The 12,303-nt window shown below is 39.5% G+C and overlaps 1 protein-coding gene and 1 non-coding gene across 2 annotated transcripts; one reads left to right on the top strand and one right to left on the bottom strand.

The window, feature by feature from the left end:
* The first annotated feature begins 694 nt into the window (after positions 1–694).
* On the top strand, positions 695–768 carry Trnag-gcc (transfer RNA glycine (anticodon GCC)). Its single transcript has one exon. It is a non-coding gene; the product is annotated as a tRNA-Gly (tRNA).
* Positions 769–5,200: 4,432 nt separating this feature from the next.
* LOC144648533 (uncharacterized protein KIAA1958-like) lies at positions 5,201–6,313 on the bottom strand. Its single transcript, XM_078508061.1, has one exon. The coding sequence runs from the start codon at positions 6,311–6,313 to the stop codon at positions 5,201–5,203; it is 1,113 nt and encodes a 370-aa protein (XP_078364187.1).
* Positions 6,314–12,303: the final 5,990 nt, after the last annotated feature.

A 12,303-nucleotide genomic window follows, 5' to 3' on the forward strand; every position in this document is an offset into this window, starting at 1 on the left:
CCGCCCTCAAAAAAGCGTCTCCCTGGAATAAGTGCCGCCCTCAAATAAGTGCCGCCCTCGTATAAGTGCCGCACGATGGAGTGTTGCCACAAGGCATGATATTTTAAGACTTAAGGAAGGGAAGTGTCCAATTCTAGAGTTTCCTTTCGTTCTCTCCAAACTTCCCGCGTGCTCCATAACTCGATAAATAGGATGTTAAAATACTAAAATGAGTTTTACGCTTGAGCCCGCGATATGGACATGTGATCCTGGTTAGCGGATATCGTGTTTTGACAGCTGCCAATTGACCATAATATGAATGTCCAGTATCAAAGATGGAAGCTGACATTAATAATAAAAGTATGGAGTATGGGCGCCATGTTGCGCGTCATCGCCGTTGTTGGGCGCACGCGCTTGCAAACCATGCCGCTAGCCATGATGACCATGATAAATGAAATGCATGGCTCTCCTGTTTCTATGCAACTTTTCTATGTCTGCATTATGATTATGGGGCTCTGCTCTGCTGCCCTTCGGGCCGCTTGGGAGCTCCGCTATTAGTGTTTTACATTGAGACCATTTCCATTTGAAACCTAAGGAAAGATTTAACGAATGACTCAAACGCTGTTCAGAACTATTAGAAATCAAGTCAAGAGCCTCACCCAGAAGTTTGTTTGAGACATTTCGGAAATCGTGACATCAGAAGCCGTTTACCGCCGACCGGTTAGCTCAGTTGGTAGAGCGCCGGACTGCCGTGCGGGAGGTCTCGGGTTCGAGTCCCAGACCGGACCAACACTCAGGGTCTTAAAATAACTGAGGAGAACTTGCTGCCTTTGCAATGACATCTGCAAATGGTTAGATATTCTATGTCTTCTCGGATAACGACGATAAACCGTAGGCCCCGTCTCCTGCATCTTCGGTGTTATAATCAACAGGGGACGTTAAAGAACCCACACACTTATCGAAAAGAGTAGGGCACGGAGTTCCCGGTGCTGTGGTCTATCTTTGCGCATTGTGTTGTATACTGTGAAATTCTCGGTTTCATTAGCATATACTTGCTAGAGCCCTAACACGGCTCACGCCTAACACTTTGGTCCTTTTCTTTTTCTTTTATTTGTAAAATTTTAAGACCAATAAAGTTGATAGATACAGATATAGGGTAAATAAAGTTTCAGTATCAGGTGGGGGGAATTGAAGTGCTTGACTGAGTAAATTAAAGTGAATCCATAAGAACCGACTTTTCACTGAAGCCGACTGTTGTACTAAAAGAAGGAACAAAGCTATCTAAAATTTAATAATACCGTTTAAACTCTACGTGCCACCTTTCTAATGCAAGCCATGGCAATAATAAACAGAGGATAATGGACCACTAAAACTATAATTTTGATTTGTCAATCATCGCCCAGAACATAAAAATCTCTGATCAAACGAACTTAACCATTTTTCCCAGCAGCAAACAGCATTTTTAGCGTAAAAAAAGCTTTAAAAAACATTTTCTGACTCCTTTAATTAGAACGAAATAAGCCTAAACAATCAAAAATCTGTCATGTTTTACATTTCGTTTTCATATCGCTCTTATTGAGGCAATAACGTGCTGATTCACATGCAATTAAAGAGAACATGTCTTAAAGACGTACAGCTGAATAAAACTCAATGTCATAAAAGTTAGACAAGATACGTCATTTGTCAAAGATTAATATTATTGCTAATTAACAGAAAATTGTCCAATTAAAAAGGAGTGTGGGAGGCCCAGTTCTATTTAGTGGCGTGTATTTGATAAATTTTATTTTGTTTTCGCTTTGTTGTTCCTATCTGAACTTGCAAAAACAGTAACGATTGCATGCAGTTTTTGTTGTTTAAAATTAAGGGAACAACGGTCGCAGCAGCAGTTCGAAGCATTTCACATTTCCGAAAACGTGAAATTATCCACAAGCTAGACATCCACCACGTCACCAACCTCGTCACGATACCAAAGTCCAATTTATACGTTAGTTTTTGAGATAAGCAAACATCTGATTTTCTTGATGTTAGACAACATTTTCTTACACAATACATCTTACATGTAGCGAAAATCAGTAATCAATAAAACGGCCATGTCGTTCCTTTAATTGGCGGCAAAAAAGGGAAACATTATGTTAGCGCGAGAGTAACAACGGCCTTCAACACGTCTTCGATTCCGATTGGAAGAGCCAAATTAACACCCTTTGAAAGGTGTAAAAACCTTATCATAAATCTCGCAACAGTAGAGGAAGACTCAGCGTTATTTCTTTTATTGATTCTAGACTATCAGCTAGATTTAACTGATGGCAGCTAGGAAGATTTTGGGTTTTCTTTGGGTTATTCTCACTGTGACCCACGCACAGAAACAAGCAGGTAGTAAACAGATGATATTACATGGTAGCGCGGAGATATGAAATTTATCTTCGAGTGTTTAAATCAATATCTCACGAGTGAGCGCAGCGAACGAGTGGGATATCTATTTGAACATGAGAAGATAAATTTCATATCTTATATTCTGTTTATTTTATAAACCTACTAATTACGATGTTTTTGACGATTTTCCGAAGATTGCCGACCATTTTCCGAAGATTTCTGAAAATTTGCAAAATGAAGGTCGTACGAATGTTTCCGAACATTTTCCGAACTTTTCCAAAAATTTCCGAAGATATCCGAAGATTGTCGAGGAAGATCCGAAGATGTTTCGACTTAATATCGATTTACTTTGGCTGATTCAGCATTGAAACAGGGCAAACTTGTCGGAAAATGTTTCGAAATCGAAATCTTCACATGTGAAAATAACATGTTATTTTCACGTGTGAAAATATGATTTTTTCGCGCGAAAGATTTCCTGGTATTTCACTGATGTTTATATAATAAGTATATGTTATTTGCCGGCTGGGAGGTCCGTATAGTGAAAAACTGTCACCGAGGTCTTGAAAATGCTGCTTTTTGTTTGGGATGTTGTAAGGGGAGGGCATTTCATTAAGTTTAATATAAAATTGGTTCGCTTGAAACTATAATTTGGGAAGGTATTATTTTCGTTTTTTGTTTGGGATGTTGTAAGGGGAGGGCATTTCATTATGTTTAATATAAAATTGGTTCGCTTGAAACTATAATTTGGGAAGGCAGTATTATTTTTGTTGTAAAGATCAGATCTAATTTTGGGAATTGTTAAAAGTGTTCGAGTAATAGTTATGTAATATTTTGTGAAACCAAAATATTGGTTAAAAATGGAAACTCGCATTTTTTAGCCTCGATAATTATCTCATTTCGAGATAAAACGGTAAAGCTATAGATGTTTGTATTTTTCCTCGGAGCAAATCTCGGTGCTTCTTCTTCGCCGATTCTTTGTAAACAATGTTCTTGATTGAACCATAACAGTGTTTTTTCCGTTGAAGCAAGCACTTTCGTCGAGTCATGTTCTTTAAAAAAATGGTGTCAAGTTTGACACACTTTTTGGAAAGTCCTATTTTCTGGGAATAAATCAAGCCGTTTAAAATGTATAAAAATAACAAAGTAACATATACAGTTCTATGGATACAAATTTCACGTAAGGAGTTTACGAAGACTATAAATAAAAGCCTATTACAATCTTAGACAATAGTTTAGTGACCTCACTAAGAAAATAATTCTCGGCACAGATCGATAAGAAAAATATGCTAGTCTGCACTCAGAAAGCCTGTCATTCTCGTCAGGGGCACAGTGACAGGCCCGTTGGAGAGTTCAGAAGTCTAAACTACGAGCGCGAGCGAAAAGAGGGTATAAGCGCGCGCGGGACGACGTTACATTGATCGTTTTATCCGCTGTGTACAAGGCTTACTTTTCTACAATAAATCAATATACAGCAAAAATAACAAACTTACCAGCGAAAGGATAAGAGCCAAGCGCGGAACAACCTCGTTTGGTCGTTTTTATTTGTAGGCTCGCGACAGTTGCATGTACGCGCGTACCTTGTTTAAACAGTTTCAAGTGAGCGCGCGCGCGCAGCCTGGATCGCATTACGCAACAAACAAACCGAGATAATCATAAACTTTAAAAGTATTTCAATATTTTAAATTTTTGAAATTATATATTTTGAAATGCCATAAGGGGGAATGGCTATCGGGCCATGGATACCTTGCCAGATTCATCCGCTCTGATTTTGACAGATGGTAACAAAATGCACTGAGGGCACTGAGTTCCACTGAGGTCCTAGTGCAATGCCCCTCAACAGACCGGGTGAAGGAGGTTAACATTACTACCCAGGGATTTGTGGCCTGACAGAGCTGACCCACAGAGGGCAGAATCTTGGGTTGGACATGGTCCGCCATATGATGAGACTAATGTCTGGGCATATGGAATATTAAGCTTTTTGTTTGGGATGTTGTAAGGGGAGGGCATTTCATTAAGTTTAATATAAAATTGGTTCGCTTGAAACTATGTCTATGCCTCGGGCAGCATTTTCAAGGCCGAGGTCACAGTTTTTCACTATACGGACCGACCCTAAGCCGGTAAATAACTTTTTTTTTCTCCATTTCATATCACTTTCATGATGACCTTTTCCGCACACACATCGCGCTTCGCGAATGCAGTAAACTACGACAAACTGACAGTTTCAAAGAGGAAATATTTTTATTTAAATATAGTTTTCAACTTTCTCATCTAATAAAAACCGTTTTGAAATACGCTTTTGCACTTAAATGGATTTATTGTTGCACTTTAATGGATTCCTTGTCAAAAAACGACCTGTCAATCAAAATGCCGTGTGGCATCAACCGCGTTTGAAATTGCGCAGAATATAATGTCATTGAAAATTTAAATATACATCTGAAAAGCTATGGATGCACCAAGATGTAAAAGTTAATTGAACCACATACAAAAATTTGTCGGTACAAAAGTCCAACTTCAGAGTGTGTGAAAGTGTTTTTCATTCAGAATCAGAGTCAATAATAATGCGGCGTTTTTTCGGATTTTTGCCTTGCTTTGATTCATTAACAAGATTGAAGGTGAATGAACAGCCTTCTATTTTGCCAATTGTGGCGCCAGAGAACAAACCCTTCGCTGATGCTGCTCCTGGAGTTTCTGGAGGATAAACTGAAGTATTGGGCTCGGTTGTACTGACAGATACTGTAGCTACTGCAAGCGCGTTGCTTGTCGTGGTGCTTGCGTTGTGTTCCATGTGCTCTGAGCGGCTCAGTACGAGTGACATTTTCCGCTGGTGAGGAGTTTTTCAGATTTGTTTTTTTCAGAGATTTTTCTTCAGATTTTTATGGCCGCTTAGTTGTGCCACGTAATTAGGAGGGACATCTGCATCCAGTAGACGGCCTATGGATGTTTTTCGGACTGCATGATTTGTAACGTTACCTTGCAATCCCGTTCTTTTTGCCGCCGTCTTCAGAAACTGTCCGATAGAATTCTTTCCAAACGGAGCATTCATATACCATACTGCATCGCTTGGTCTTCGTTTGTGTTTAATTGCCAGGTAGAATGGTGTCTCTGGATTGTTCATCTCTGTCGGACGATGGCTTCTGAAGGCTTTGTAAAAGAAAACAGGGCAGCGTGTGTTGTTGCTTGCTTGTGCTATTGGAGAGAATGGCCGGCCAGGTCCTTCGCCACTGCGGCATTTTGATCCTCTCTCTGCGGTCCAAACCAGTTCTTCGTTGCCGGTTTCACCATTAATCTGGAGCTTTACATCACCCCACTTCAGCTTTCGACTCTCATCACGTGCTCGGAACCCGAAGTGGAGTGACAAGAGCCACCAGACGGTTCTTTGCAGGACTTCAGGGTCTTGGTCGCCAAATTCGCCTCGCTCAAACATCAAGTCTTCTTCTGCATCTGTCAAAGGACGAGCGGCTTGTGGGCGATTTCCCTTGCCAAAATCGCGTAATAACTGCCTTTTTCTTGAGGAAAGGGCATCTCGGGACAAGGAGAACTCCTTGTCTTTCAGGATATTGAGGGTTGAACCATGGTCGTTCAGATATCGTTGTAAACTTCGATGAAACGAAGTTAGTGACGTTGGCTCGTACTGGCCGCCATCTTTCTTCTTTATCTCTATGAAGAAACGGGAAATATGAAGGTTGAGGTCCTTTGCAGGTATGTTTTCAATGTTTCGCTCTTCGCCAGCTGAAGTTAGATATCGTTTCCAAACATTTATGTCATACAGAGTCTTTTTCTTCGTGTTTTCAGGCCTTTGTTCTTCGATAAAATCATGCACTTCAGCCAAGAACTGTTGCTGTTTGTCGGTCGCTTCGTTGACTTGCTTGCATTTGTCAATGTTTTCAGTGTTCACGTTCTCGTCTACCTCATCGGGATAATAAAATTCGCTCTCACTATGCCATTCAGGGCTGTCTGACTCCATGAAGTAGCGAGTTTTAGCCTATAAAAGCTTAAATTTGCGCACAAAAAACTGTTTCAATTTTCGTAAACACAAGACAAAAACTCACGAAAGCGTTACCGTGGCCCGTGGGCAGATATAGGAGAATCTTGCCCGCGCTAAGAACTAATCAGATTGCAGGATTCGTTACCGTGCCCTCGGATAAAAAAATAAAATTTGTTATTAAAAATAAAAAATAAAATAAAATAAAAATAAATTATTTGTTAAATCAAAGCAAACCATGAGCATAGGAAATAGCAAGGAAAGGGGGTAAAAATGTTCAGTACTTTGAAATTAAGTTAAAGAAAAGGAACGGAACGGAACGGGGGAAGGAGAAATGGGTGAGCTTATGTTGTGGTGGGAAAGGGGGAAGTTAAATGAAAAGAATCATAAATGGAATTAGGGTGGGTATTTTATCATGTGTATAATTTCTGCTCATAAGTATTGATCACCATGTTTTTTTCTCTCTTTTTCTTCTTCTTTTTCTGCCATTTAGGTAGAGCCATTCATTGTAATGGAGGTCAAAATAAAACCAGGTATCTCTTTTGGATGTAAGATTGTTTGTAACAAAATCTAGCTGTCTTGCTCTTTTTCTTCCTTTCCTGTAATCGGCCCAGTGTTGGGAGGTGGGAATCCATTTGGATTTCTGGCGGGGTGGGCATATAGGTGTGATGACCAGCGTTTGGAACTAGAGCCAGCATTAGGGTTGGGGGTATCAAGGCTATAAACTCTTTGACTTAAGGGTGATATATAGTGTTTATGAAAATAATTATTTCGGTTTGTTTGGGGATGGGGGTTCTGGGGCCACTGTATCTTATATGTCTACTAATTTGTTTTCGTTTTCTGCTTTAGATTTGAAAAAAAAAAAAATTATTTAAAAAAAAAATAATGCAATATGAATGGTGAAACATTCCCAGTAATTTTAATTTGCATTGTTTTCTCTTTTTCTCCGTTTAGGTATCGCCATTCCTCGTGGTGAACGTCAAAATAGAACCATGTGCTGCTTTTAGGGGAAACAGGGAGAGCGATGCAAGACAGGATAAAAGAACACGACAGAGACATAAGGCTTGCTCATACACAAAACTCCGCAGTTTCGGAGCACGCAAACGAAACGGGGCATATTCCTTTATTGAATCAAGTCAAGTTTATCGATCGTAACCCTCACCGATACACACGCAGGGTCAAAGAGGCTATCCAAATAAGACTTCATTCTAATAACATCAATAGAGATAGCGGAATTGAAATTCCTGAAGCATGGATACCTACGATCAGAAAGCATAGCAGCCGTTCAACTACAAAGCGGACCTATGAGGGAACACCATCTGTTAGTCACAATAATAATGAGGATCGAAATGCACCAATCACAGCGAACCAACGTGCATAAATAGCGACGCGTAAACAATCGACCTCATCGCCTGATGAAGACTAGCAGTATTGCAGTCGAAACGTCGCGATCAACATCTCAAAGCGATTCTATCGTGAGACAAACGAATAAACGTTCATTACCTATCTTACACTACGATGAACAATATTCACATCTTTAATGACATGTTTGAGTGGAGTTTGCAACGGTGCCACTGCTCTAGCCTGTTCCAGGCTCTCATCGATCGGTAGTTATGGGAGAGCGCTTCAACTACCGAGAGCCTGGAACAGACTAATATATAGATTTAGGCAAGCCTAAACGCGGAGCTTCCCTTAAATTTATTTAATTTTTGCTGGAGTTACAATGTTTTCATTTTGATAAATATGCGGTCAAAGCTTTTATGTATACACTGGCCCATAGGTGCAAGACAAATATAAATCCATCATAATCTCGAGGCAGAACAACTAATGGACAAAAAATTAATTAAGAGTTTATTCTCTCCTTTCTAAAGAATAGTAAATAATTTTACGATCCTCTTATCGTTTTGCTTTAATAAAACTCATGGCCTAAAAATTAATTAAGAGTTTATTGTCTGCTTTCTAAGAATAGAAAAAAGCAGGCATATTCCCGTCTTACTTTTCTTTCTGTATTTGTCTTAACATCGGCGTACTGAAAAGGGTTGCTCAGTCACGTACGCAAATTTTAAACTTATCTTTTATTTTTTACCGTGTGCAAAATTTAAACAAATTTAAACGTACACTAAATCATCTCTATTCAGTGTAATTATTCAGTGTAAAAGTGGACTACACTAAAGCAAAAAAAATGTTTGAACTACTTTAAAAAATATGAGTCCGTTTATATTTTTCACCTCGCGCTCGAGCCTGAGATGGGGTAAACATGTTTTTCAGAGCCAGTTTAGTTTAAATAAATTTATTTTGTTCGAGCTTTTTGCTTTGTCGTCGTTTAGCACTTCGAAAAACGTCACTTATACTGTATGAATTTCTTCCGCCGAGAAAATGTAGGCTGAAAGTCGGAATAAACTCACAGCAATAAGAAATAAACTCTCACGGCAAGGGATTGGAATTCGACTTAATTGACGGCCAAAGAAAATCAACTTACGGCAATAGATAATGGGTAAATCCATAGCAAATAAAACCAACTCAGGGGAACAAAAAAATGAACTGACATGTAAGCGTAAGATTAAATGTACTACAAGTTACAGTTAAAGCGACTTAAAGGGGCAAAGTATATTGCTTAAGTTAAGGAAAGATCTAAACTTTACCGACACAGAATCTATCGAAACTGCGCTTAGAAAGTAAGCTTACGTTTATAAACTTCATGAAATTTTCTGTCATAAAATCAGGCTCAGCAATTCAGTAACAGTACAGGTTATTACCTTGCATCAGGTTCCTGTATCTTTCTTCAGCGGACTTGATGCATGCAGTGTTTAGCTTCGGTTTTACACGATCATTGCTAAAGTTGTTGTATTCTTTATGTTGACGGCCGAAGATTCATCCGCAAACAACAGAAACTAGCAAACTGGACGTGCACAAGGAATATCATTCGCAATTATTCCGGATCTCATCGTACACCTCTTTCTTTATCTACAATTTCACGGAATATAGGTGACTTTTGAGGACATCGTGCGAGAAATATTACGGTAAGAAAGTTCTCGATTCTCTGTCGTTCTTTTTTATACTCTCGGTTTCATTCAGCCTACACACCGCGCGGTGTTCAGCCTTGAACACCGCGCAAGACATTTTCCCGCGTTTTCATAACATTACTTCGTTTAGATCAAACTGAAACGTCCACATTATCCAGTCGATAGGAGATAACGTCAATTGCTCGTTTTACGGTTACGAAAAATGCGACCAGAGACCAATAAATTGAATTTAACCGTGTAGCGATCGAACGAGAGCCATCGAGCCATATTGTTTTTTTTTTTTTTGGCGTAAAGGCTTCGATACATAACACTCACACATGAAAAAAGACTAACAAAAAAGAGCAGTTGGATAATAAACCTCTCAGATATTTTGCTGTGTAGTATCGCTGTGTAATTTTACCCCTTGTGTACATTTTGTCTTGCCTTGCGAGCTTTATTTGCTGTTTGTAATTTCCTTACTTTTCTTTAGCCACGCGCGGGCAACCTCGTCCCCAGGCCTAATCCGTGCGTACGGGTGTACGTACGTACGGACGTAGGCGACTCCCAAAATTTCTCGGTTCGATAGGATACCATTTGCCTGCCTATGGATGCTCTGCTCGCGCGCCTTCGGCGCGTGGGAGCTCCGCTACTAATAATAACTTAATTATAATATAATTTGACAATGAAGATGGAGTATTCAACATGACACTTATCAACCTAGTAAAATGGCCCAGCTCACAACGAGTCTCTCGTAGCTCAGTTGGTTTGTGTGCCCAACCGGTATCTGGGAGGCCATGGGTTCGATTCCCGTCGGGGACTCAGAATTTTTATTTGTCCCATGCTCGTGTCATGTTGAATACTCCATCTTCATTATTTATTACCGAGCTTAAAATTTACCATCTTTATTATTCACTAATTCTGCTAATTTGACAATGTTTACTCTTTCCGCATGTTTTACAATTTTTTTTTCAGTGGCATTTGCTTTCATTTTCCATTTACGCTTTGCTTTACGTACCTTGGATTTGAGAACTGGAAACGAAATTGCCTGTTTTGCTGAGAATTTTCATCTTTAAATTGAGGTATTAACCGACCCCGAAGACGCAAGCGCGCGCCAAAACGGTGACAAACCCAAAAAGGGGCAAAAGGCACCTCTCGCCCCAGTCCCCCGCGCACGTGTGAGTGTCGCTGGCGAGATGTACTGAAGGTGGGGAAGGCGGCCCAACAGGGAGAACGAACACGGAGGCGGGGGGGAGAGGGGTGTGGGAGCAACAGTACTATGAAAAGCCCAGCACCACTAGGTGGAGAGGGGAGAACCGGGAGATTGCCGGCCCTAAGGGTGAAAATTAAGGAGTGTTTGTTTTGCCGATTATCAGTATGTTTACAAATGTTAACAGTATTTGGGAACTGAGGCAAGTTGTATCAGTTTAATAATCATGTGAGCCCAACAGTCGTGAATTCAGAGTATCTTTGCATGAAACAACAGTTAAACTTCGTCTTAAATTTCTCCTGGATTTGAATTCAGCGCTGCAACCAAAAAGAAAACAAATGAGATCGTTTCGAAGATTTAGTCAATGTTAAAGGACTTTCTAAAAACTGTTAAGGCTGTGATCTTACAGCGATTATAGACATTATACCATTACATCCACGAAAATGCGCTAAGAAAATTGGCTTAAGTTGAAAATTCTATTTTAAAACGCGCGACGTTATCGAAGATAAGAGAAAAACGAATGTAAACAAAAAACAGTTGTCGCGTAGCTAGTTGTTAGTATTCAGTATCAGTTTGTTTACTCTACAGTGTAAATGTTACAGTATAAATGTTTTCATGAACCTTTTTCATAAGATTCATATCTCGCCCCTTGCTTACTGACTAGGACTAGAATGAAAGCGCCGAATTTATTTGCAACGATAGATCTGAACCGAGATTTTTCGTTGGGTTTTGAGCGGATAAATTTCTCTCGACAGCTTCTGACAAGGCACACAGTATTGAATAAACAGAAAAGCAAAATTTGACTACAATTTTGACGTTTTTGGTGACAGACAGAGCGTAAAACGAATACTATTAACAATTTACAGTTTAGGTGTTAAGCGTGATTTTTAGTTGATTGCCTGGGTTTTCTCGAACTTCGTCGCTTAGTTTGGTTTTTTTATACGCGCGCACCCAACCTTCCGGGGTTACAAGTTAGCTTTGTTCGCATTCAACTGTTAATTATTCAGGTAGTCAACCTTGCTCCGGCTTCCGCGAGAGCGTTTAAGCGCCAAAATAAATAAGTTGTAAATAAGCAGTGTCATTTTTTAATCCGGCAAAAATCCTCGTGAGAAAAGAATCCGACGATATTTTATTAATAATTTAACTCTCGTTAAGTTAAGCGTCCAAAAATTGTTTTCTTTTTACGGAAACACAGATATACTTAAAAGATTTTTTGCCGAGTGAACGCTGAAGATCAATAAGTCTATAAATAATACGAGAACTTTCTTGTTGTCTTCTTAGAACAACAATGACCTCATTAATTTATAGTTGCTGTTTCAGCTATGGAGAAATGACAGTTTCGTCCTCAACTTTTCTTCAGTTCCGAAGATACTTTACAGAGATCTTTAAAAATATTCAGTTGAATGGCTCGTTTCGTTGTGAAGAATTTGGTTCGTGGTTCCGTCATAGGTGACATCGCTTGCTTGCGGTCCTTGCGCAACTTCTATTAAGGTACGTAGCTTTTATTTGATGATCCGTTATAGATAAACAACAAGTCAACGCTTTAAGATAATTTTATTACTTGGTTGTTCAATTTCAGAAGAAAAGGAAACCCTAAAAAAGCAGTTTGTCTAAATAACGTCTGTTCCAAGTCACATACAGTTTTCTGAATGATGAGAAAAGGCAGGACAGGCAGCGGCTTATCTGAGACACTTTCTGTGGTTGAATTTGGTATGTATTCGAATGAATTGTGAATGAATGTAGTACAGCACAAATATAAAAGT

Source organism: Oculina patagonica, chromosome 4 (genome assembly GCF_052425735.1).
Source record: "Oculina patagonica isolate OP01 chromosome 4, crgOcupat, whole genome shotgun sequence".
Lineage (NCBI taxonomy): Eukaryota > Metazoa > Cnidaria > Anthozoa > Scleractinia > Oculinidae > Oculina > Oculina patagonica.

Coding starts and splice junctions, on each gene's coding strand:
- LOC144648533 (XM_078508061.1), bottom strand. CDS start 6,313: ATGGAGTCAGACAGCCCTGAATGGCATAGTGAGAGCGAATTTTATTAT.